Source organism: Podarcis pityusensis, assembly GCF_964106645.2.
Source record: "Podarcis pityusensis genome assembly, chromosome: 8".
Lineage (NCBI taxonomy): Eukaryota > Metazoa > Chordata > Lepidosauria > Squamata > Lacertidae > Podarcis > Podarcis pityusensis.
Window position 1 is genome coordinate 45,981,837 of NC_138033.1, and position 26,749 is coordinate 46,008,585.

The 26,749-nt window shown below is 41.5% G+C and overlaps 2 protein-coding genes across 3 annotated transcripts; one reads left to right on the plus strand and one right to left on the minus strand.

The window, feature by feature from the left end:
- Window positions 1-292: 292 nt before the first annotated feature.
- TK2 (thymidine kinase 2) lies at window positions 293-17,689 on the minus strand. Of its 2 annotated transcripts, XM_081015675.1 has the most exons (10): window positions 17,416-17,689; window positions 13,698-13,735; window positions 11,606-11,680; window positions 10,087-10,140; window positions 9,019-9,108; window positions 7,939-8,012; window positions 5,313-5,401; window positions 4,412-4,491; window positions 2,875-2,955; window positions 293-2,585 (listed from the first exon to the last, which is right to left on the minus strand). In XM_081015675.1, the coding sequence occupies exons 1-10, from the start codon at window positions 17,588-17,590 to the stop codon at window positions 2,487-2,489; spliced, it is 855 nt and encodes a 284-aa protein (XP_080871801.1). In that variant the 5' UTR covers window positions 17,591-17,689; the 3' UTR covers window positions 293-2,486. The 2 variants fall into 2 exon arrangements, with proteins under 2 accessions (XP_080871801.1, XP_080871802.1); XM_081015676.1 differs by lacking the exon at window positions 2,875-2,955.
- A 1,279-nt stretch (window positions 17,690-18,968) lies between these two features.
- Window positions 18,969-26,134, plus strand: LOC308482928 (chemokine-like factor). Its single transcript, XM_081016421.1, has 4 exons — window positions 18,969-19,255; window positions 20,896-21,054; window positions 23,831-23,926; window positions 25,596-26,134. Exons 1-4 carry the CDS (start codon window positions 19,193-19,195, stop codon window positions 25,701-25,703), a joined length of 426 nt encoding a protein of 141 aa, XP_080872547.1. The 5' UTR covers window positions 18,969-19,192; the 3' UTR covers window positions 25,704-26,134.
- The last annotated feature ends 615 nt before the right edge of the window (window positions 26,135-26,749 follow it).

Genomic DNA, 26,749 nt, shown 5'->3' on the forward strand with positions numbered 1-26,749 from the left:
TTGGCAATACCATTAAACTAGCTAATTATAAATTCCTCTGACGGGCATTTGGATTTTTATTCAGTCTTATCCCAGCTCAGAAGTGTAAAAGTATATTTGAATCAAATCCCAAGAACACGTCCTCTAGGGGTTTGCTGTGGGTTTTTTCCACCAGTATTTCAAAACTAGCCCATTCATCTAAGAGAGAGTTAAGATCCGTTATACCTCAGAAATCAGTGTTCCAAAGAGAATAAATTAAGCAAACTGCTTTAAAACTGCTCTGTTTAATATAAATAAGTATTCAAGAGATGTCTTTAAACAGCACTAGAAATTTAATGAAGTAGTAGAAGGAATGTTAAAATGTTTTTGAGACACTGCATTTTCGAAACCCTACAGTTACTTTCCATAAACACTCTTGAAAAGGTTTACACAGATTATGTAGCCATCTGGACAAAAAACATTTAAAAAAAACAAAACCAAGCAACTTATACTCTTGTTCCAATGCTATGGGAGTGTGTGTCCCGAGTGGGATATATTCTGTACTGGAAGTATTTAAAGTTGCACCCGCACTCACACTTATTTCAACTAGGCTTAGGATGCCAATGAAGGACAGAATCTGTACAGTGGTACCTCTGGTTATGAGCTTAATTCATTCCGGAGGTCCGTTCTTAACCTGAAACCGTTCTTAACCTGAGTACCACTTTAGCTAATGGGGCCTCCTGCGGCCGCCACGCTGCCAGCGCACAATTTCTGTTGTCATCCTGAGGTAAAGTTCTTAATCCGAGGTACTACTTCCAGGTTAGCGGAGTCTGTAACCCAAAGTGTTTGTAACCCGAGGTACCACTGTATAGGAGAGCTGCACATAGTATGCAGTTTAGGCCCAGGCTATCTGAAGGGCTGCATTCTCTCTCATGAGATCTCTGAGGGGAGGCCCTACTCTCACAGTCCCACCACCCGAACTGGCACATTTGGCGAGAATGCATAAGAGGGCCTTCTCGGTGACTGCTCCCATATTTTGGAACTCCTTTCCTAGAGAGTAGAGACAGGCTCCCTCCTTGTTGTCCTTCCACCAGCAGGTGAAGAGCTTTATTCCGGTAAGCTTTGAGGAACTGGCTATTTTTTGAAGAAAAGGGCTTTTAATAGTGCAGTGCTGTTTTTTTTACTAGATGTATTTTCATATTATTTTAATTCTACTTTTCAACTATTTTATATGTTTTTTAACATTCTGTTTTATCCATGTTTGTTTCGATTGACCTGCCCTGAGTCCCAGTTTGGTGGGGGGGGAGGCAGGATATAAATAAAACAGTAACTGCATTTATTGTCATCATGTTAAAACACACATTGTGACCAATCTTTACAAAAGAGCTTAAAGCAGTACACCTGTGGAGCCCGGCTCACAATGGTGCCCTAGATACGTGTCTAGATAAGTTTAAAATCTTCAGGGCTGGATCTAGACCAAAGCAGCCATCCTATACACACTTGTCCAGCAGTAATAGGAATGACATCTAAATCGATCTGTCTAGGATGATGCTGCAGATGAGTTGCACTTAAATCCCATTGAAATCAATGGGACTTAAGTGAGTCATGACTAGCTTTGCACACTGATATCAACAGAACCTTAAGTGTGGATCCAGCCCAGTGTACTCAGACATATTTATATGTAACATCCTTCAAGAACTCAATGCTCACAATTCAGCAGGGTTCTGCAAACTAGATTGGCAATGTTGACAAAACTCCACCGGAAGCGCAGGTGCCATTTGCCGGCCATTGCGTCATCTCAGTCAAGGCGCAGTTGACAAGTTCTTGCCCTTCCCTCCTCCTTTCCTCTCTGACAACCAAGTGCTAGCTAGAAAAAAGCACCAAAGCATGATGGCAACTGCCTCTCTCAACCCTTTAAAAGCCAAGGGGAGAAAAAACCCAGCAGTGACCCCACAGCTTCCTACTCCTTGAAATATCATCAAAGGGGGAGTACATTGTACATATATATCCAAGTGGAGACGTGATAGGTTTTGCAAAATTTTGCAAGGTTCTTACAGTTGGAGCTAATCTAGACATCGCAACAGTCCATAGTGGAACTGGAAAGAAGTGTGAAAGTCCACCCAGTGCTTGATTTTTCTTCCCAACTCACAAAAAAAAATCCTTTAAGAAAGAGTAAGATTTGAATATACATGCACATTTCAGAGAGGCCTTCTTAGAAAGCAGTCTTTGACATAGCTTTATAATAGCAGCAACATTTTGGAATAATAGAAGTTGTCAGTGTATAACTACTGGTGAAGATGGAAATTTCTAACAAAAACTGTTTTTCCCTAAGTTCTTGTTCAACATAAAAGGTACTTTACAAATTACAAGGAGTGTACAATATTGCATCCTACAAAAAAAAACAAAACCTCATAATTATTATTCAGAGAAAGGATGTAATGAGGTGTGCATATAACATTTTTTCCTCAAGTCTCCTCCTTAGAACTGGTTTCTACAAGCAAGAACTGTACATTAAGGGAAATCTGTTTCTATACACAATGCTGCCTGGTGCAAAGGGTTAATATTCGGTCCTGATTCTCTTCGTATTTTTCCATCATATCCTGTAGGTCGTGGTCAGCCTGAAGCACCTTCGAAAAGAAACCAAACATTTGAAGTGTGTCATTCAGAAGCTGTGGGTGATGTCATTAAACATTGTATTGATGCTAACATTTAGGGTGGCTTTAAAGACTTAAGGAAGTGCAGACATCACTGCTCACTGCAGACATCAAATGAAATTTTCTCCAGCTTCCTGGAGAGTCAGTCAAAAGCTTGAACAGCCCTGGAAGGTCAGCTGGGCTGGGCAAGGTATGTGTGCTGGCATTAAACCCCCAAAAAGGAAGGGGTTGGCTTAAAAACTCAACATTAATATATACTTACAAGAACCGGCGAAGGAACTTTGAACATTGTTTGTTTAATGAGCCACTCTTCATAGAGCTGGTGAATAGCTGCTAAATATTCCTGTCCAAAAAAGGAGAAAACATTTTGTTTTCTTTACAATATATGAGGAACCTCAGGTCTGGGAACCAAATGCGGCCCTCCGGGCCTTTTTATCCAGCCCTTTATTTGGCCAAGGCCATCCTCCTCACTAGCCCTGTTCTGTGCCCTCCCTTCTAGGCCGGAATGTCCCTGGAGGTACGATAATCCTCTTGGATGGAGGCCGACGAGTGGTGTTTGTCTGGCCACACCCAACATCCGTATGCAGCCTCTGGAAGGTGTCCCATGAAAGGGAAAAAATTCCCCCACTCATGCAGTAGACACAAAACTCTAGGACACAGGTGGGGAATCTTTTTCAGCCTGTTTAGACTCCTAGGAGCTGCATGCCAGCAATGGGTGTTCCTCTCTTCATCCATTCCCCATCAAAGCAAGTGGGGGAACCCCCCTCCCCCTCCCCTGCACACTCAAAGCTGGCCACTGTACTCCATGCTCTGGTAACATCGAGACTAGTTTGTTGCAAAGCATTCTATGTGGGGATCCCCTTCAAGACGACTCGGAAATGTCAACTGGTCCAAAATGCAGCAGCCAGATAACAGGCCGGGGTTCCTTTTAGTTTACATATAAGCTCAGCTTTAAAACAGCTGCACTGTTTCCAGGCCCAATTCAAGGTGCTCGCATTGGTGTTCAAAGCCCTCAACGACTCAGGCCTCAAATATCTGAAAGACCACCTCCTTCACCACAGACCACTCTTGGGTGCTAGTCAGCAGAGGCAGCCATCTTGATTGTTCCTCCACACTCAGCAGCTTGTGTGGGAGGAGACAATAAAGGACATTCTCTAGAGCAGCCCCTAAGTTGTGGAATTCCCTTTCTACAGAGGCACATCTGGCAATTTCATCATACAGTTTTCAGCAAATGCTGAAGATGCATTTCTTTACCCTGGCCTTTTGACACCCAGGATGTGTATTTTCAGGACCCACCCTATTTTATGTGGTGGTGGGTTTTCGTTATTGTGTTTTCTACACTGTTTTCAATGTTGTCTTTTAATTTAAAATGTTGAAGCCCAGCCTAGGCCCTTGGGGTGAAGGGTGAGATGATGATGAAGATGATGATGATCATGATGATGATGATGATGATGATACACTTTCACACAGAGAGAGAGTTACATCCATCCCCACAGATCTCTCCCATGCAGCAATCTGGCTTGAGGAAAGCCTCTCATTTTATCCAATGGAAGTCTTTTTCCCCAAGCCTAACTCCTAAGTTGAGGGAGGGGGCGTTATGGAATCTTGTCAAGATCACAGGAGCAATAGACTTGGAAAAAACTTCCAGACTGATACCTCCGGCACAGAGAACGCACACCTTGCACTAAGGCTTCATTTTCTTTCCATTCTTCTTCCACCCTGCCAAGTTCTGGTGTGGTTAGCCTTTAAAGGCCCTTTGGGTGAGTTCATTCCAAAATGCTGGAAGACTCCCTCCTTACCATAGGAATAACCTTTTCCTCTTCCCTGCATCTTCTCTTCAGTCTCTCATAACATGTCTCAGGAGAGGTCTGTAGATAAACTATCATTTAAAAGAAAGAGAAAGGGGTTTTGAATTGTCCGTCCTGCTCTTGAAGGCTCGGAGATGAGTTACGTTTCTGGCTTAGAGTTCAGGAAAAAACCTACACCCAGCCTATCGGGTATCTCATTTACAAATCTAGTACAGGTATCTCACAGTTTACACATGTTTAACTTGTGCACATTCAGCTTTACGCATTTGGCAATTTATTTATTTTTTTACAAATGGGGCAGGCATCCAAGAAAAAAAAGACTTTGGCAATCGCATCTTACTTTGAACCCAATGTATTTTGACTAAACAGGATTTTGGCTCTCTGCACTATCCCCTGGAACATAATCCCCACACAAGCTGAGAGTCACTTGTATTATTATTTATTAACTTAATATCACTTAATATCACGTAATGTCTAAATAGGCTTTTCAGTGTTTTACAAATCTAGAGAACGTCAAGAATACAGTTTACAAGTAGCATTAAACTATATTTTTATCAAACACAAACAGAATAAGATCAATACGTAAAATGTCAGAATGCTTCTCACAGGGCAGCGGAGGAGGGAAGGGAGAGTTCACCTGGATCAGGCCCTAATGTCTTCTCCCCCCCCCTCCCTGCTTCACAGTGATCCTGGTGGGATGAGAGGAAAGTTCAGGTAGAGGAGGCTTAGAGGTGGCCTTTACCTCTGCCCTTCTCTCTCCAAGAATCCTTCCCACAGGATAGTTGATGGCAGAAGGTAAGCCTAAAATGCTACCACATCTGGCCAGCTCAACTAGTAACCTGGAGGCAAAGAAAGTGATGGGGGGGCGGCTTCCAAAGCATAAGCACTTTACCTATCAGATCAACTGAAACATCCATGTTCTTTATGATCCACTCAAACCATTCTGTCAATACCACGTAATCCACCTCCGGCATTCTCCCACTGTAAAGAAGAGACACATAATATGGTTATATCTCGGGAAATGTACAGAGCTGTGCAACTTAAATAAAAAATATTTTTAAAGAGAGCTTTCACTGTTATACAACAGATGGTGCCATCCTGAGGCAACACACACACGCACACACACACAATTTGCATCTGTCTCCTTGGAAACCCTCACTGTAAACCAGCAATGACTTCTAACCAAATCACAAACGAGCCAAAATATTTCTATACAAGCTGACTGGTGTATCAAACACATTCACTGGATTGATTTCAAACAGGTCTGAAAACAATATTATCTGCAACTATACACAATTTGTGTTTCAAAATCCACAAATGGAGGTGGTGTGGAGTAATTTTAGGGTTTTTATCCTCTTCATCTTTAAGTCATCCTCTATCCCTTTCAAAAGCCTTAAATATTCTTTGGCTGAAATGCTGATTTTCAACTGTTTATTTCATAAAACTTATTTATCACTCAATAGTTTTTTAAAAAAAAACCAGACAAACAAAGAGGTTTACGAAAAGAGTAAAACAATAAAATTATCAGTAAAAACAGCTATTCCAAACATTAATGATTAAAATGAGTGATAAGCTAAACACAGATTAAAACACATTAATATTCTACATATCTAGGTAGCCTTGTCTAAACAAAAATGTTTTTAGCTGGTGCCAAATCTGACATCAATAGGCAGGGAGTTCCAAAGGGAGGGTTCTGCCACATGAAAAGGTCAAGTTCTTACAAACGCAGAACAAGCATTCTGTGGCACTTGCAACACAGCCAGTTCCATAGATCAAAGCAATCCCAGTTGACATATATGGGGTAAAGCAATCTCTCAGGTAAGTTGGTCCCAAGGTGTTAGGGCTTGACCTTGCCCTGCTAGCAGTCTAGCAGGCTAGCCCTAACTAGCCACCAGTGCAGGTCTCTGAGCACAGGCACTGAGAGGGTCTCACTCCTGTCAGCTATTGTACTGCAGCATTCTGCATCACCTGCAGCTTCTGAATCAAGCATAAAGGAAGATTAAAACATTAGGTTTTCTGCATTGCAGCCTGATGCACTGAATCCAATAAATCCATTACTTCTTTCCTGAAGTTAAACACACGAACGCTAAACAGGCCATTCCTCAGTTCAAGACCATTTTGCTGCCTGAGGCAGACAAGATAGCACAACTCTCTCCCCATCCCCTTAAAAATCAATGTACACAAGCCAAAGGGACAGGTAGTTAAATCTTTCTAATGATAGGAGAGCACATGCACTGCACCCAAGGGCAGTAGGCTAGTTCATGAGGTATAACAAAGCCTGTGAGGCATTCACAACATTGTTCTCGGACATCTTACGGTTGTTGCCTGCCCCTTGGCATCTGCTGCCTGAGGCAGCTGCCTTGCTTTGCCTAATGGTAGAGCCGGCCCTGCCAACTCTCTTAAGGCAATTTTGAAAACAGTAATAATATCTGCAGGCTCTAAGCTCACACAAGACTGTCAGCAGGCTTGCATGTTCTGCCCAATATATAAAAAGCAATGCAAATGAATGTTTTAACATGCAAACGAAATAGCAAGTGTTATTCGCCCACCCCCACCCCAAAACAGACCATGGACAAACACTGAACTTTTCCGATTTATTTTTGCATAATAAAACCAGCACATTTCAGAAAATCAGCAAAGAGACTATGTAGCACAGATGCCACCTTGTGGATTAACAGGCAGGTGCCTTTACCCATTCCAAAAAAATGCATTAATTCTGGGGTCTTTTCAAGCAGGAATATAAATTCTTGTTCAGCACAGAGTCACATGACAGCATGGCAGCAGCAATAGCAGCTAGCATGCACATTTTGGCACAAGGAACTGACAAAAATTTGCACGTCATTTGTAGCCACTGTGGGTGGCAGGCTCCAACTGAGAAACACATGTTCTTGCATCAGGTATCCTTATTCAGAATACACTAGTGAGACCTGCAACAAAATGCTGCAGCGTGGAGTGCTTCCATTCTAAGGCTTCTAGCCAATCATGCCTTCCTCCATTTTACTAATTCCACCCATCCCGTTTTCTGATGAACCCCCCAACCCACCCCCAATAGTCATTCAGTATCCACTGAAACTATTCAGTTCTCATTGGGCTGGGGGTATTTTTAAAGGGGGGAGGAGTTCTGCCCTAAAGGATTTTTCTGTTAAAAGTTTTGTATGAACCTCTGCAAACCTTGCCATTTCCCTGAGGCTGCCATAGCTTCTCCATGTGGGTGGGTGGTATCATTTTGGCTACATAAAGCCACAGCAATCATGCCTGATCATCAGAAATATTCAGAATCTATTTTGTACATGACAATCTTGAATCTCAAGAACATAAAAAGGAGCAGGTTTCCACCTTAACCTTTACTTGGCATCTGCATCAGCAAATAAAAAACACACTATGCTGGATTGAGGTAGTTAACACAATACAGCAAAATTTCAGATACCCAATGCAAGAGAATAAGCTAAAAGCATGGTTCTAACATTTCAAAATGTAAACACAAGCCAAGAATTTTAAAAAAACACTCGGTACTGTACCTTCGGTAAAGGTTTTCTACAAAAATATATTTGGCGCTGTGGATTGACCTCTCCATCATTCTAATGGGTGAAATCTGCAAATTGAGGGATTTCAAGAGACATTTAGCCATTTCCTTACCCCTGTCGCAAGGGAGGGCATCCACACAGTACTGATACAGAAACTGTAACAGGAAATGGATTACGAAAGGCAGAATACAATACTATTGGGGGGGGGGCGGGAAATGTCATAGATTCATGAAAAACAGCTATATCAGGAACAGATCAAGAAGCACACTATGGCTATTTAAAACCAGCCAATACTTTTTTTTTTTACAGTAAAAGAAACCTATAGGACCACAGCAACTTATTATCCCCCCCCCCCCAAAAAAAAAAACTACCTGAAGCAAATGAATAGTCTGTGTCCATTTAAGGGCTTAAAGGCAAGGGCTTTAAGGAAGTTCCATAGTTTAGGAGCTGCTACTGAGAGGGCACCATCCCTCATGCCCACCAATCTGTGATCATAGTGGGCCTCTTAGACCACAGGCAGTCTGGTGCGCATCTCATTCTACAGAGCAACATAAGAACTCTGTTGAGGGTGCTGGTTTTAACTGACTTGGCACCTAGGAACTTTTAAGGACCTCCTTCTTCCATGTATTTCTTCCTGCATGATATCATATGAGATCTTGTTCCAAATGCCGCAACCAGGAGCAGGGCCTTTTTACTGGTGGCACCCACCTTACGGAATGCCTTTCCAAAGGAGAGCAACCAGGCCTCCCAAAAATGGGGATTTAGAACAATATGTTTGTTTGGATTTCTGGCCTTCCTGACCAATTTCTGACCTTTGCACAGTAGGCTGCATTCCAGCCAGGCAAAAACCAGGTGTTTTTACACTCCTACGCATCATTCCATCCAGCCAAGCAAGAACCATTTCAACCAATTCAAGGACACATTCCAGCCAGGCAAAAGCTCTTGAGGAAGGCACAGAGCAGGACCAGCAAGAGGCAAAGCAAGAGGTCTTGAGATGTGCATTCAGCCCCAGAGCCCAAAGGTTTCCCACTCCTGGTCTAGTGTTAAAAGAAACAAATGTAGTTCAAAACCCACCATTGGCTTTATATGCTGGTCCAACATAGTCAGCTGCACGTAAGTCTGTAATGTTATCCCCCAGCGGGATGCGTCTTGGTACATTAAGCCCTGAAAGAAGGAGAAGCAGCATTGCTTTCCTCACTATTTTTATTGCATTTTCATAGTTGTTAGAATACTGTCTGGCGGCATTATCACAAAATAAAGTGAAGCCGTATGACAGAAAATAAAGCTTGGAGATATATATATAAATATTACCTTGGAAATTATTATTTCAGTGATTTACAAGTAAACTCCATTTCTAGATAGATCTATTTCTTGTGATTCCTTTGCTCGTAAAATAAAAGAGTTCTTGGTTTATTATTTATTCATTAAATTTATATTCCAGGCCTCCCTCCCAAAGGAGCTCAGAAGGCAGGACAGAATAAGCAACCATCTTGGTCCATAACAATGCTATACGGGAGGAGCTCTTAAAGATTCCCAGTGAGCTGCTGTGGAATGTCTGATTATAATGAGCTCCAAGTCATAGGAACATAGGAAGCTGCTGTATACAGAGCAAGACCACTGGTCCATCAAGTTCAGTATTGTCAGCTGCTATTGGCCCTTCAGGATTTTCAGACAAGTCCTTTCTGGAGATTCTCAGGATTGAACCTGGGACTTTGTGCATGTAAAGCAGATCCTCTGCTCCTGGGCTACAGCCCTTCCCTATGAATTCAAAATCAGATTTTTTTCAGATAACCAAGTAGGGCAACCTTAGGCACATATGGCATATCATACTCCATAATACCTTTTATTATCTCCTTGTCAAATGGATTATATTTACTAGCAGCTCCAGGAGATGAAGCAATGGCGCAGTCATTTAGTGGGCGCAACAATTAAGGTAGGACATGGGACGTTATCTATTCAACAATTTTCATTCCTAAACCAAGCAACTGAGGCAGCAGCATTATGACAGCAGGATCACAGCTGAAGTTTATTTTTGTTTCAAATCACCACCATAACCCACATAATGTTCAAACAACAAAACCATGCCTACGAAACAACAGTAACTCATTATTTTGGTATTATTATTGCTATTAGATAGCTTACCAGAGGGTTATGACCACGGACATTCCTCCATTTAGATACTGGTTCAGTCAACACCTGAGTGTGAAATTTATAAAAATTAAAATGAATGATAAAACATTTTTGGTTTTGCTTAATTTGTTATTAGCTCTGGCTCTTTCTTTTCTGATGCTGCCTTCAGTTTTAGCTGGTTTGGGTGACTTGCTTTAATAATGGGAGCATTTTTCGCAGGGGTTGTGCTTGACCGCATGCTTTGAGTGACAGGCGCTCTATCACTGAGCTACAGCCTTTCCCCAAATTCCTAATTCAATCACAAAGTTGACAAGGTCCTTGTAGGCTATTTAATCCAACTGCTTGCTTGATGCTGGAAATCCAGGGGCTATTCAGCCTGAAGTGAACCCACTGCTGGGTAACTGGTTCCATTCTCAAACCGCTGTTACCATCACAAAGCTTCAATCAAAAACCTAACCTCCTGTAATCTACGCTCATTATATCCTCTCATTTCAGACAGTCTCTTCCCTCTTTAATGCAGCAGCCCTTCCAGGGGCTGTACTTTCTGGAGATTGGGGTGAGTCACTGTTGGTGTTCCCCCCATGGCTAGATGCGTGGCTTGGAAGCACCAGGAGCCATGCAGTTAGTTCTGGTGGAACTCCCTTCTGGTTGAGGTCAGACAGGCCCCTCCCCTGGTGAACCTCTGGCACCTACTGAAGACATTTTTATTCCAGCAGGCATTGTAATTAATGTTTGACTTTATGGTTTTAATGGATTGTATTTTTTTGTATCGTATCTTGTAATGTGCTTGGATGCTATTGTAGAAGAAGCATATAAATGGTTCAAATAAACAAAAAATCTGAAGAGTGCTGTCATGTCCCAGCTTCAGTCTTCTCTTCTCTAAGCTAAACATAGCCACTTAAGGGCTACTTCTTCAAGATACTCAGGATCACTTAACAATTAAAGCTTAATTTAGATGTAATAAGAGATCCTGTGTTTGCACTCCATTTGCAGCAGATTATGGGTGGTGGTGGGGGGTGGAATGTAATGTACTCCTGCATTAGGTGACAACTGAGCTCCCTATTTCGCTTGCTAGCCTAGAGGCAATTTTAGTCCCTGCTCTGTGTAGCTTTCCAGGAAAACCAGTTCCCATCTACTGGAATTCACCAACATTTTATTTATTTATTTATGAATGAATGAATGAATGAATGAATGCAAAGAAATTTAAGGGATAAATCTGAAACCATATCCTAAGCGTGCTTAACTCAAAGAAACTTATCAGGGCTTCCTTCTTCATTAAACGTATTTTGGATTAGAGCCTGACTTGGGTCATACACACCATACATTTAAAGTACAATGTTTGCCCCTAAAGAATCCTGGGGATTGTAGTTTACCTCTCACAGAGCAACAATTCCCAGCACTTTTAAACCACAATTCCCAGGATTCTTTGAAGCAAGCCATCTGCTTTTGATGTTCTTCAAATGCATGGTGCAGATGTGACCTAAGATCAAACATCATCAGAAAACTTGTGTGAAATCTCAAAACACATCACCTCAACGCTGGTATTTTTGGCAAAATAATCCAGGCATGTTGTCTTCCCGCTTGCAATATTCCCCTCGATGCAGATCTAGTAGGACAGGTGGGGGGAAACAATACACAATATTAAATGTCAGCGAACAAAAGACTTGCAAACAGAAGTGCTGCTCAAAACTTTAGTGGAGGAAAAGCTGAGAAATGCATTCCTCCCCTAAGGAGAATGTGAATAATGGTGCAAAAGTAAACTTCTCACCTCTGCGAATTCTACACTTTTCTGTACGTATCTTGGCATCCATAAGTTACCTTTTTACGAGTTAAAAAAGACTAACAAGTCACTTCCGTGTTTTTGCTTTAACTTCTCTCCTCTTCTGAATGTATATTTCACAAGTGTTTTTACAGTTGCACATGTTGCAAACAGAAAATGCACTGTTTGGTTTTCTGAAAGCCATGATGAGCAGGGAGAGCAATCTTAATCCCTGATCCACTGCACTGGAGTGGGGCTTAGGATGTGGAAGAGATTTCTCTGCACCCAATGATATTGTGGATAGGGGAGAAGCTACCATCAGCAGAAACTTTGCTGTCAGTAACCGGCATGGCTCCATGAAATGGGGTGTTTCAGAGACAGAGAGAGAGGCAAGACCTGAGCAGACCAAGGAGCCACTGCATCCTAAGCCAATTCAGCCACCAGCAATGGACCAAATCCCAGTCCATGCTGCTGTGCCAGCCTGGAACTTTGTTGTTGTTGTTGTTTAATCGTTTAGTCGTGTCCGACTCTTTGTGACCCCATGGACCAGAGCACTTCTGTCTTCCACTGCCTCCCGCAGTTTGGTCAGAAGACACTATCCAACCATCTCAAACTAGAGAAGTGAAAATCAGCAATTTTGCTCTCCCACATCAGGCTCGCAATCCTGCAATCTTTTGCAGATGTATAGTACTGTTTCACAAGGATTTTTTTTACACTGAAGTCTGTGGTAAAAGGATAGATGAGTATTTTGTATGTTCTTCCAAAATGTATCAAATATACCGTAATATAGGAAGGGCTGCAGTCAATAGGTAGGGTCTGAGTCCTAGTTGAGAGCCTGCACTGGAAATTCTACTGAGCACCTAACACAAGCCACGCTCTCTCACCACCTCTGTCACCCCAGCTGTAAAATGGAGATAACTATACTATCTCACTTTATACTTGATTTTTAGTGTGCGTTCATACATGTGGAGCACTTAAACCTTTTCAAAACACTCCTGTTACGTATCAGACAGCTGCTGTCTCTACTGTCTTTTCAGCACCTGTTGAAGACTTGCAACAAATTTTCTAACAGGTCTCCTATGTGGAGATTTTTATCCCAACCAGTTATCTGTATTGATCTGAAACTGGTTTTATGCATGCCATGGTTTTAAGAGTTTGTATAGCTGTAATTGTTTTTATATGTTTTTATTGTATTGTGGAATCACTTCTGAGATGCTTCAGAGGAAGAGATTTGGTTTTTTTAAAAGAAAACTTTATTAGTTTTCAATTTATTATAGAAAAAGGAGAAAAACGATAACAAAAACTCAGTAATATATCCAACTAAAGGCACAGCATACAAAACCTATGTTAAATAATAACACCCTACTTAAAATGACAACATACGTATTTCTCTAGGCACACCTGAGGAGAGGTACCTGTAAATCTGAAACTAAACTATCTGAAATAAAACCCACCATACGGAGTAGAAATGATCAGGATCTTTCTTTCCCCTAGAGAGTGTAACTTATATGTTATTTTTTTTCCTGCAATAACTAAATTCCAGAGATTTTTATACCATAAGGATATAGTCAGATCTTTTTAAACGATTTCCACTGTTGTGCTATAAAGATCCGGGCAGCTGCCAGCATCTATTTCAGAAGTTCCTTTTGGCGAAATGCCTTCATAGTATTTGTCCAGTTCAAATATTTAATAAGAATTAATCAACAACAACAATGTACAATTATTTCCATCCCTTATGACTGAAGGTATTAAAAGCTAAGCTCGTACTTCTGCATTCAAAGTGTGTCTTTCTACGCATTTTATAACTATCTCAAATATCAATAACATTGCCTTTATTGGGGGGAGTGGGAAGCCTTATACTTACAACTGTCTTCTTCTGTCCTCCATTTTCCATGTGTTTATCTAAAAAATAAACAAACCACTAGCTAGAACATTAACCTTGACAATAAGGCCACATACATATATTTAAAGCACTATCATACCACTTTTAACAGTATGGCTTCCCCCAAAGAATCATGGGAGCTGTGGCTTCTTAAGGTTGCTGGGAGTTGCCATGAGACCCCCTATTCTGGTCAGAGAGCTAAAATTACTTGAGTTCCCTCGGAAGAGGGAATGGTACACCACTCTGAATTGTAGCTCTGTGAGGGGAAATAGGGATCTCCCAACAAATTTCAGCACACTTAACAATCTACAGTTCCCAGAATTCTTTGGGGGAAGCCATTACTGTTTAAAATAGCATCATAGTGCTTTAAATGTTTAGTGTAGATGAGGTGCATCTCTCTCAGCTTAACCCCACAGGGTTGTAAGAATAAAATGCAAAAAAGAATCATGTACACCTTGAGCTACTTGGATGAAAGAGGCAGGACAAAAAATGTAATAAATAAGACAATTTAAATCATTCATTCTTTTACCGATGTTCAAGCCATGAGTGCCACTGCACATGGAACCAATGCAGATCAGTAGCCTTGGTTTGCAGTAGTGTGTACAAAATATGGTGGGGGGGACACCCTAAAGGCAAGGGACATCTAGAACAATTAAGTGAGGGCTGAGTATGCTCAACGGCCACAGAAAGCTAACTATTGGGGAGTAGAAACAAATAAATAGGTGGGAATGAAGTATCTTCAACGGAAGCATTACACACTGCAACATTTTGCTGAAGGTCCCACTTGAGACAGTCCATTCAGCTTATGGTATGTATTGCCATGCTAGAAGTAGTGGACAGCCAGTATGTCTCACTGGTCAGAAAACATCACATGTAAGGACTTAGGTCTTTCAACTTAGGTCTTTTCTGCAAGGAGAAAAGCAGGTATGGTCTGCTGCAAGAGCTCTTGTTGCCAATGCAATGCTGCAAGTCATACTTTTGAAAGGAGCACAGGTGCAACACATTCAGCTGCACAGTGCAAGGCCCTCCACATATCAGATGTTGAGAGAGACAGCTTGCAGCACAGGAAGGATGTGGTAGAGGCAACACTATGTATACTGCTAACAAGAAGACAAAGACTCACATCATACAAGAACAACACTACCACAAGGCATTATCAACGTCACAGACTAAAGCAAAGTCAAATTGCTAAACAACAGATTATTCAAACACATAGAGAGAGGCAAACACTCTTGATGGCTAAATAAAACCTCTATGTTCTGAAGGTATATACTTCCAAATACTACTTGCTGCTGAATGGCAGTGGGAGAGGGTTATTTGCCCATGTTTGTGGGCTTCGAGGAGGTATCTGGTTGGCCACTTTGAGGAACAGGATTCTTGACTAGGAAGACAGGCCTTTGGGGGTGATTTAGCAGAGCTCTTCCTATAACACACATAGTACAATCCTTTGTCAGTTGCATCTCCACTGTTTAACTTTCCATTTACAGGGAGATAGCAGGGGGCAGGGGCAGTAATTCAGGCCTAGTTATTTTCCATGTGCATTCTCTGGTGATGAGAGGTCCATGAGAGGACTGTACTGAAGGCCTAATTACAGCAGAAACATAAACGAGCACCACTTATCATGGAGCTCAACCATGATTCCCAGGAGCTGTAGCTAAACCCACATTCCTAAGTGTGAAAACAGGTTGAAATTTCTGAAAGTCCACCAGAAAAAAGTTTCAGCACAGTCAGATCACTGCAGTTCCCAAGTTCCTGGTTGGGGAAAGTCAAGTGCTGGCATAGCAACATCCTTGGGACCTTCTCATACATGTCAGAGCCAGTATATTCTGTGCAATCCTCCTGTGTCAATCTTAAGGGGACAAAATTAGCTTGAGTAATCTGCTTAAGAGCAGATGCCAGAGAGGACAGTGAAGAAGAGCTGGTCTTCACAAGAACAACTTCCAGAGTAGGTTTACAGTCAAGGAATGAGGGAAGCCTCCAGCAGCACTCCACTCCAGAGCCCTATGGTAGCAGGCTTAGATGTGAGAGATAACTTTACCTGCTGATGAATGGTTTAGTGGGCTCCATCCCCTATTACTGACATGTGCTTTAAAATACTGTGATATTCTCTCTCTCTCTCTCTCTCTGTGTGTGTGTGTGTGTGTGTGTGTAAACAGTCCAACAGATAGACTGGAATCAAGCATAACTATATATCTCCCCTCTGCCTGTTTTCTGAGAAGGCAGATATTTTGGAAAACTGCTTCCAAAGACATCTCCAAATGATGTCTACCCATTTTTCCCCATTCCACCCTACATCTTCCATGGGGGGAAATGGGTAGTAAATACTTTCCTGCACAAATCTGTTACAGGGCAGTGTTAAATAGAGTGCTTCAAATACTTTTTCAGAAGCATCTCACGATGCAATATTTTGTTGCACATCCAACTTGTGAATAAGAATAATTATCCATTCAGCAGATACCTATATCTGTGTATATTACTTTTCTTTTTTTTTTGACTGAAGGATTTTTGTTATTACATTTGTGCATCATGACCCGAGTTTATAAGGAAGCTTCCTCATTTTTTTCAAGTCACCATCATTTATGTGCAAAGCCAGAATAGAAAGTAAAATGGTATAACCACTGTATGTTTTTATCTGTACAAAGGGAAGATGAGAAATATCACTAACTTCTATCTCTCTCTCTTGATAACAGAATTTGTATCCTGCTTAATTGTAAATAACTCCTCTAAGGAGTGTGTTTATGCACAACCAAGGTCCCTTGACTCATTTTGAGTCTGTGTGATATCATACTTCACACATAACACACACTTTAAAGGGGGGTTGTTGGAGCGGAGGGAGAAACTGCAAGTATTCGAAGAAGCGGAACCGAAGGTAACCATTACACATTACTGCAGAATCAGAAATAAAACTCATTTGAATTCAACAGAGCTTCTTCCCAGCTAAACTTACATACAGGTTGTGGCATGTATCTACAATAGTCCAGGCATCAATTCAAATCCACGTGCTAAAACAACATTAACAGCACGACCCTAAAAGTGTCCACTCAACAGGAAGGCTCACTGTGCTTAGTAGCTACTTGAGCGCACAAGAACTACAGACAAAATAAAAAAAATCCTTCCAGTAGCACCTTTAAGACCAACTAAGTTAGTTCTTGGTATGAGCTTTCGTGTGCAAGCACACTTCTTCAGATACACTGAAACAGAAGTTGCCAGATCCTTCTATATAGTGAGAAGGTGGGGAGGGGTATTACTCAGAAGGGTGGTGGGAATGGGAGATTGGCAGATAGCTGAGATGAGCCTGCTGACGACTCTTAACGACTGTAATAGGTCTAACAGGAAAAGGCAAGGGGTGAGAAGGTGAGAAATGGCTTAGTCATGTATAATGGGATAAGAATCCAAACTTAAAACCATGGAGAGACCTGGTTTGAACAAAGACATTGGATTCTTATCCCATTATACAAGAACTAACTTAGTTGGTCTTAAAGGTGCTACTGGAAGGATTTTTTTTATTTTGACTATGGCAGACCAACACGGCTACCTATCTGTAACAAGAACTACAGACACTGTTTTGCATCTTCCAAACCAGCAAAGGAAGGTTTCTGATTGAAAAAGAACAGTGTCTCCGGATTTTATTTGTTTTTGGGGTTTTTTAAAAAAGAATATTGATTGGACATGCAGGGATCTAAATTAGGAGCAGACCTACAGGAAGCGTCTTGAGAAGATCCAGTCATGCAGCGGGAGCGCGGATGTCTTTGCAGAAGCGGATCAGGCTTTGCGGGCCTGCCCTTCCAGGTGCAGAAGTCGCAAGCGAGCCGAATCCCTCGCGCGCACCGGGAACCTAGAAGGGGCGGGCGGCAGAGCGATTGCAACAACCACATCGCCCATGTCCGGAGGCAGCTCTCGCAGGATGGTGCTAGCTGTGCAAAGCCAAGCGATGCAGCGCCCGCTTCCTTCCGCCCCTCTCGCCACTGCAGACCGACTACTTCCTGTGCAAGATCGTGACGCCTCCGCCTGCTCCCAGAGGCAAGCGAAGCGTTTGCAAAGCGGGAATTTTAAAGGCGCAGCAGGGTTTGTTGACCATGGCGATCTAAGCTGTTCGCGTCGGGGAGGAGGTGTTCCATTTGACACCATATGACCTTTCAAACTATGATGCGTCTCCCTTCTTCTGTCGTCCGAATGCATCTGTCTGCATTTACTGGGGCTGCAAACCTATGTACGCCTCCTTGCGAGTAAGCCGCCCCATCGTGCAGACTGTTGCTGTCACTTCGGGCGCAGAGTGAACAAGAGGTTCCCCTCTCCACGCTGGAATTTGTACCCATATGTTGTGGACTTACGCGATTGAATGTGGAATGCAACGTGAACCTATGCATTTATAACGCTGACTGAATGGATACTCTGAACATACAAGCACCACTTCAAACATTACCAGCCCCGAGCGTGAAAATTTTTCTTCGTGCATTTAAAGGACGTGGCTTTCCCCCCAAGAATCGTGGTAATTGTCGTTTGTGAAGGGTGCTGAGAATTGTAGTTCGGGAGGGGACTAAAGTTTCCAGGATTCTTTGGTGGGGAAACCATGTACTTTAAATGTATGCAACCACACACGTGTACGCAGATATCAGGAAGGAGACTCGAAGATGCTTTTGGTCAGGTGTGCTTTTTATTTGGGATTATTAACCTAGCAAAAAAGCATTGTTATAACAGTTTTGTGGCAAAATAAACCCTGATGTTCCTCTTCTAAGATATCTCCAGGTATTGAACATGAATAGTTTTGTGTGTCCAAGTTTTAAAGCAAAACCTTTTGGCTTCCGCCAAAACCCCATCATTTGATTCAGACATCAGAAGAGGCGGAAAGAGCGGAAGCTGATCGATTTTGCTTTCGACAGGTTAGTGTGTTTTGTTAGTCGCTCTAATCAATTTGGTTTTGGAGATTAGCGGAGTCCTTCCACCATACAGGGAAAACTTCCTTGTTTGAGGCTTTCATTATATATACAACATGAAATGTTTAATACGGCTAGGTTGACCGGCTAAAAACAACTACTGGGCATATATATATATATATATATATATATATGGTTTTGGAGATTAACGGAGTCCTTCCACCATACAGGGAAAACTTCCTTGTTTGAGGCTTTCATTATATATATATTGAAATAATCAGATAACATTGCGCCCTTATTTTTTTATTAAAAAAAACACCATGCTTGTAAATGCCCACACGCGCTGCGACGTAGCATTATTCCCGATACATGGATCCCCTCTCTCCCTGGTCCCCCTGCCTCCATTTTTGATCCTCGCCGCAACACCCCTGCGAGGTGGGTCAGGCGGAGCGAGAGGAACTAAGCCAGTGGCTCAGCCCAGCAACCGCAGGAGGTGCCTTCCGTCGGCAGCGTAGCTTGGGGCTCGCGGGCGCGCCACAGCCCAACCGGCGCTCTTTCCGGCACCGCCCGCCCGCCCGGCGCTTCTGCTTCTCAGATGTGACCATGGTGGAAGTGAACTACCTTTTCCTGCACTCCGTGAGGGGAGGCCTCAAGATTGCCCGCATGGTATGAAGCCGGGCTGAGGGGAGGGGAGGGGGGAGCTGAGGTTAGATTTAAAATTAAAAACAGTTTTTAAAGCCTTGGCGTGTGGTGGTGGGTCTTCATATGGGCCTCCCTGCAGTCTCTTTGTAACCTCAGGGGCTCAACAGTGAAGCAAGAATAGAGGGGGAGGCAGTCTCTGAGCTTGTGCAGAGCGCATTCACTTTAAACCCCAGGATTCTAAGTTTTGGGAGGGGGACGTGGAGGGTAATGTTTCCAGATCCCTGGCATCTTTGCCTCTTCTGTTTACAAATTAAGTGCCCGGTAAACAAATTGCTGTATTTTGTGTGAGAGTACATATATTATTATTATTATTATTATTATTATTATTAGAATTTATATACTGCCCTATACCCGGGGGTCTCAGGGCGGTTCTCTGAGGTGGTGAGTGCTACTTGCATATTTATATGGATGTTGACAAGTTGGTTCACACCCATGAGGTGACTGCTGTCAAGCGATGCCACTCTGCCCTGTGTCTGTGTGCCTTAGTTTAAGTGAACCTTCAAAACGTTTAACTTTGTTTTAGTGTTGCTTTCCAGCTCTTCTCTTTCACTGGAGCAAGGAGTGTTCCACATTTGTCATTTTTAAAGGAACTGGAAAATTTCAGCAATGCTGATTTTTGCCTCTTGTAGCCAGCCATCTATTTCCACTTCTCTGGATGTCACCCTGTTAAACTCAAATAGGACCTGCTTTGGAGTAGATTTCTGGTGTTCTGGTGTTACAATACAAGTGTTGCCAGATATTTATTTATTTCCATGTATCAATCGCTTCTCATAAAATATCTCAGAGCGATTTCAGAACAAGAAGACCAGCACCAATTATTGCTTATATGAAAATTAAAAGATGTTTGAAAATGCTTTTGTATGTAAACACAGTATCAAATCCAATACAGATATAAACTGGAATTACACATACGTTCTCTCTTATTTGACTATTAGAATATATGTGTGTGTGCGTGCATTGTTAAATCCCACCGCCTTATTATGATTATTTAATTCTTTGGGGCAAACTAGATGATAAGTGAATTCACTGAATATGTTTGGAGTTTTTGTTTTCTAAATAGCTGCATCTAGTCTGAGGTTTTTGCCACATGACAAAAGTAGCGTTCAAAACCATATGGCAGCAGTTTGTGTTCTTCAGTTCACACACATGCACACTTCTTTGGGGACCCATGTATAGAAGGCACCTCCTTAGTCTCTTGTTTTGAGGAGGGGAAGAAAACAGTACACCTCCAGATCTTTGAATCATAGGCAAGGCAAGTTGTATTCAGGCCCATTTTAAAGACACACTATAGAGCCAGTATTTCCAAATAAAACATTGATTGAACAACTACCAAATTTTAAATTTATAAATTACAGTAGGGTCTTAAAGCTTGGGTGTGATTATTTTAGTAACTTGAAGTTAATAGCTCAGGGATAGAACAACTGCCTAAAACCCTGGAAAGTCACTGCCAGCCATTGTGGCAAACAATACTGAGCAAGATGAACCAGTGGTCTGACTATATGACAGCATCCTATGTAAATAGTTTTGCAACACTGGAATATTTGTAGTATGACTATGTATGTATGTATGATCCTAAGTCAATATTCTGTCTTTCTTTCTTGCAGCTTGTAGCTTTTATGGCAACCATCTGTTTTGCAGTTAACAGATCTCATGAAGCATTTTTAGCACTCGTGATCATTGAATTTGTCATTACTTTATTATTCTTTTTACTATATCTGCTGAATCTGCAAAAAAAGCTGAATTTCTTATTTTGGCCCTTGGCTGTAAGTATTAATGTGCACAAATTATTGTTGTGTATACATGTCTTGCAAAAGTACAAAACCAAACAGCAGGAATTGTGCTGGTATTTTGAACTTCCGCCCTTCCATTTCCAAAACAACTGTTGGGAGTAGGGAGAAGCATTCTCCTCCCACCTGTCCTTATTACCACAATACAAGACAGTTATTAACATTCAGACAAACAAATAAAAGCTACACTTTTGAATACCGTACAGCAGCTACTGTGAAAGATGGAAGGATATTTTTATAAACAGAAGAGTAGAGGATCAATATAAAGATCAGTAAAAGAACTGATAAGAAACAACAAAATGTTATATTTTCAGTCCTTTTAATTGTTTATTTTTAATGCAGTTAATTCAATTTAAAAACATTGAACTGAAGAGTACATATATAGAGGTGGTTTTTAACTATTATTTTGGGGGACTCTGGGGATGTTGCCTCCCCCCCCCCTTCTGAGGACAGAGATGTGGCCTTAGGGGAATCAGCGATAGGTCTGGGTTCAAGCATCACTTTACAAAATATTGGGAAGTATCTTAAGTTCTGCTCAGAGCAGACCCATAGAAATTAACGCTAAGTTAGTTAGAACTAACGTTGGCTACAACCTATTGTTTTGCTCTCTTTCTGCATCCTATGGCAGGGAAGGAAGTACTTAGCATACCTTGGGGATGAATTCGATTATGTTGTTGAAACAGAGATTAGGTTCAAACAGATCTCTTTCACATAGAGTATTATATTTGGATGTAGGTGATTCACACATGTATATCTCCCAGGCTGAAATCCTAAAGACACATTTGCAAAAAAGTAAGTTCCACTGAACACTCTATGATTAATTCCATGCACAGGATTGCACTGCATGCTGATAAGACATTTTAAGCATATACTTAAAAATGTAAAGCATGAATGCTACAAATGCATGTTTGCAAACAGAATTACACTGCCAGGGAGCAAATAGAGGCAGTACCTCCCAACTAACCATACCTTCACCATCTGAAATGTGTGAAATGGCCCTCACATCTGTTTGTATTGCAGGTGAAGTCCATATGATAGGAAAACTATGTGCAGTTTAAATTGCAATAGCAATTTAAATCGCATAAATACAAATGATTGCTTGGTGGTGCAATCACTAAGTGTGTGAAGTTAAAATCTAAGCTTGTTATTTTATTTTGTGCATCTTATTCTAATCAATAATAGTTCACCGCCCTTTTTTGTTTGAGGCAACATGCTTACAGTGTCATATATTACAAAAGTGAATATTGTGCTTTTAACTATCCTACTTGCCCCCCCATCATATAGTTCAGTATTGTTAACTTAGTTAAGAAACACAAGGTTCTGTAACCTACAACAGAATATGCAGCAGAGAAATGATAGCCAGAATCCTGCTTGATTGTGTTTGAGAAAGTAAAATAATAAATACATAACTGACCAATAACATCGGTTCTGCCCCACCATCAAAAGTCCTGCCCCCCAACATAGTCCTGCCCTCCCAACAAAAATCCCGGCTACAGCCATTTCCAGATTCAAGGGATGTTCTGACAAAGTCCCATCCAGGGGTCTTTCCCAATGTCTGTGGGTTTATCAGCACCATCATCACAATCTGCAGGCTATGACTGAACTATCTGCTATTTTAAGTTTCTCATATAGTACCACTGTGGGCCACTGCTGAGAATTTAACATGGCAGATGGTTCACTCACCCACTACTAGGTAGGGGGTTGGACTAGATGACCCTTAAGGTCCCTTCCAATTCAACAATTATATGATTCTATTAAATAACAAAATCCCTGATCATGGATCTCCCGTGTAATGTCTAATTTGACCCTGAACGTACAGATTAGAATCTGATGAGCTGTTCACTTGGGGATTTTTTTTGGAAAACAATGAACTATGAACTCTACTGAGACAGCACTACTGAGAGAAGGCCACTTGGTGTCACTGTTGCTTGGATTTGGATGTCCATCTCCTTTTACTCATCTTTTGAGAGAGCATAAAATGATTAAAATTATGTAGATTTGCCATAGAAGTCTTTGTTGCTGTCCAACATAGGATTATTTGAATTGAATACGTATACTTAAGATTGGCGCCAGTCAGATTAAACTATAATTAAAAAGTTTAAATTATTCCCCCCTGAAAAAAAGAAAAATCCATTTTTTCCCTCAGTAAACAATGGTAAACCGGCGGGGCGGGGGGGAGGGGAGATACAGAAAAAGAGAGCAGAGAAATGGGGTCAAAAGATGAGAGAGTAGTAAGCAAAAAGGGAAAACAGCCTGTTGCACACCAGGTGGTGATGTGGTTGAGCCTTCTTTGGGATGGTACTCAGACTCTGTAATTCTAACCCCCTCGGAATGCCCCAGCTTTGATGGGATTTGGCACCAGGTTAAAACGTGTGTCCTCCTGGGCATATGGTGATTGCAATCTAGGCTATTCAAGGTCTGAGAAAGTGTTGAAATACTGCAGTTACATGTGATGGCCTCATACCTAACTGGTAATTTTAGTTTTTTAATTGTTTCTTTGCATAATGTGTTGTTCTATTATATTTTGGTAACTGCTGCGGGATTCTTTTTTGTAAATAAGGAACAGTCTAGATGTTTTGATAATATATAAATATCCCTGTATCTTGGGTGCCAAAATAACTTTCCTGGCCTCACGTATGTACTATGCACCCTGGCTTACAGGATGCCATTGACTACACAACCTCAGGTAGCAAACCTCAGGTGCCTGGTCCTGGAGTCAACATTAAGCCATGTTATTTGCTATATTTTGCAGGATGCTTTCAATTCCCTGGTGGGGGCGCTGTTTCTCTTCATTGTGGGACTGTGTGCAACAGTAATAAAAACCGTAGTTGAAACTTTGGTTGGAGGGGTAAGTAAGAGAGTCTGGATAGTATTGTATCATAGAAATGAAAGCCAGAGGAGCCTTTCACATGTGACATTCCCAGCTTGGTAGACCATGGCTTGCAAAATTATGACTGCTTTCAGACACTATTTTAATCATTTTTCCTGACATTTCCTTACTTGATAATGTTTGCTTTTATGTGATCTTTCACACAATATAAAAGCCAGTTTTGGAAATCTAGCAAAATCTGCTCATTTCCATGTTAATTGTTTCCATTTGCAACACTGTTGACCTGGAAAATTGTGGGGTGAGATTTTGGGCAGCATCCTGGCAACTAGTCATGTCACAAATTTTGGGGTGGTATTCTAGCATATATTCCAAAATGTCTGTCCAGGCATTTTCATGGGTGAATCCGGGGGGGGGGGGGAGGGAATACATGTGCATAAAGGGTGGGGGTTGATAGCATATCATTCACTGGTGTCATGGTGGTGTCTCTTGATCAAAAAGCCACAGTTCCATAATGTAGTGTAAAAAGAATGTTACTTACTGAACATTCAGTAAGTGCTAGCATCATAACCAATTCAGTAAGTGCTAGCATCATAACCAGGAAAACCAACCCAATAATCCCCACATCTAAATGCACTCTGTGTTTGGACTGCAGCCATTGGTGAGAACTTTTCTCCTAATACAAATAGCTGGTTAGGACGGATCTAAATCAGGACTATAGTGAAGCATTTGAATCTCCTATCCCAGGCCAGGATCATGATTGGACCTCCCACACCTGCTTTTTACTCTTAAAGAAAAATATCAGTGTGTTTCTAATTGCGTCAGTGGAATTACATCTAGTTTGGCGCAAGTAACAGTGAAATCAACGGGGTTCTGCAAACGTTAATAATTTCATTCAGTGAGTTGTTATTCTACCAGTGGGGCCAATAATAGTATTTTCGGCATTAAAACGGAACAATGGCATACAAGTTCATATCACGTTTCTTATATGAAAGAGAAGAATATAATTTACATCCAGACTTGCCAAGTGCAACAGTGCCCAATCAGTTCTGTTAAAGTAGGTATGTTATCCTTCTCCACCATCCCCATTTGTCTAAGGTGCAACTACAGTGGTACCTCTGGTTGCGAACGGAATCCATTCCGGAGCCCCATTCGCAACCTGAAAGGAACGCAACCCGCGTGGGTCGTGATTCGCTGCTTTTGCGCATGCGCGTGATGTCATTTTGTGCTTCTGCGCATGCACAAGTGGTGAAACCCGGAAGTAACCCTTTCCAGTACTTACGGGTCGCCGCAGGACGCAACCTGAAAAAACGTGTCATGAAGCAAACGTAACAAGAGGTATGACTATACTGTATCCCTATTTTACCATGGTCAGAGTAGCCTATTGAGATGAGTAAGTATTGGAGCCTACTGGAAGAATACAACTGATAGAAGTCAGGCAAGGTCAAACCGGAGATGATTTCCCCAAAATAGTTGGGGCAGAGATTACTTTATGGAACACAAGATAAAAAGAATTCCGTTTTTTTCATCTATCACAAATTAAACATTAAAATTGAAATTCACAGGACAGGACTCTTTGATGAGCTGTGGCAGATGCTGTAAACTAGGCACAGGCTGTTGCTGTGATTCAATAAAGAATAATGCCCAGAACATTTTACTGGCATCTGAACTACTTTCTTTTCATTTGCAGGTGTTTTGTCTGATCCTGTGTGCTCTCTGCATAGTAGATGCTGCTTTTCTTTTGAGAAAGATTACATTTAACCAAGGAGCAGCAGCGGGGGATGATAATAACAATTAGAATGATCAATGGCCAAAGTCTAATTTATAAACATTTGGAAAGCCTGTTTCAATAGGCTGCTTGTGCCAAATTTTGTTTATATTTTTCTAAATCTGAAGAGCATGTAACGAAAGTCAAATTGATTTCAAAGAGAAATTTTAAAGCAGAAGCTTAACTCTCCCAGGGAAGTGAGCAGGGTTCTGAAAATGTTTTTGTGCTCTTAGATTAGAAGAAACATATTTATGAATTTTAATATATAGTATTCTCATGTACTACTTTTCTAAACTTGTTCACCTATTCACCTGTATGAGCCATCTTGAATTAAGAATAATCCTGTGAATTTTATGGAATACCAATTCTAATCAACATTACATTTCAAATTATTATCAGATGCAGCTTTATGAACTGGTTTGTGTTAATGTTTTAAATTAAAAAAGCTTTACCTGTAATAATACTGAATCATAAGTGTATTGTATATTGTTGAGCACACTCCTAATTTCCCTTAAAAAGTGCAAGGGTGGGTTGCACTGAAGGGTTTTATTTCTGAGTAAACATACATAGGATTGCAATGTAAGTTTATTTTTCCTGAGAGAATATTGAAAAGTCATAAACTTTTTGTAACGCAGGGGCGGGGACCAGGATTTGACCTGCATGCTATTTTCTGAGCTCCCTACATCCTCCAACAGGCATTTAGGACTTCTGCTGAACCTTATTTAGCCAACAGAGTAGAGGTGCCCCATGCCTCTTGCACTGTGTGCTTTCCAGGCAACTCCCTGTTTGCCTGTAAGAGTGTCTGTATATACAGGCGGCAACCATTCTGCACACGTCCAATTGACACATGACCGCCAGCACATAGAGCTCAGTGGAAGCAAGCAGATTCCTAAAAACCAACAGCACAAGCTCAAAGAGTGACACTGCAGCCAGTCAAGGAGCCAGTGTAGTTAAGTATACAGTGTTAGACACTGTTAGTGGGTGACCACAGGCCAGTAACTCAGCCTCAGCCTAACCTACACAGGAGGCACCATGTCATTTCCTTACATTCTGTTTTGGCCAAACAACCCAAGATC

What these genes read in the sequence shown, in the direction of transcription:
- TK2 (XM_081015675.1), bottom strand. Translation starts at nt 17,590, where the DNA reads ATGTGGTTGTTGCAATCGCTCTGCCGCCCGCCCCTTCTAGGTTCCCGG. An exon ending in GTAGAAAACCTTTACCGAAG is followed by an intron (nt 5,402 to 7,938) that starts GTACAGTACCGA and finishes TCTTCTTTACAG; the next exon opens with TGGGAGAATGCCGGAGGTGG. An exon ending in TGTTTCAGTTGATCTGATAG is followed by an intron (nt 4,492 to 5,312) that starts GTAAAGTGCTTA and finishes TTTAAATGATAG; the next exon opens with TTTATCTACAGACCTCTCCT.
- LOC308482928 (XM_081016421.1), top strand. Translation starts at nt 19,193, where the DNA reads ATGGTGGAAGTGAACTACCTTTTCCTGCACTCCGTGAGGGGAGGCCTC. An exon ending in TCTTATTTTGGCCCTTGGCT is followed by an intron (nt 21,055 to 23,830) that starts GTAAGTATTAAT and finishes TATATTTTGCAG; the next exon opens with GATGCTTTCAATTCCCTGGT. An exon ending in TTGAAACTTTGGTTGGAGGG is followed by an intron (nt 23,927 to 25,595) that starts GTAAGTAAGAGA and finishes TTTCATTTGCAG; the next exon opens with GTGTTTTGTCTGATCCTGTG.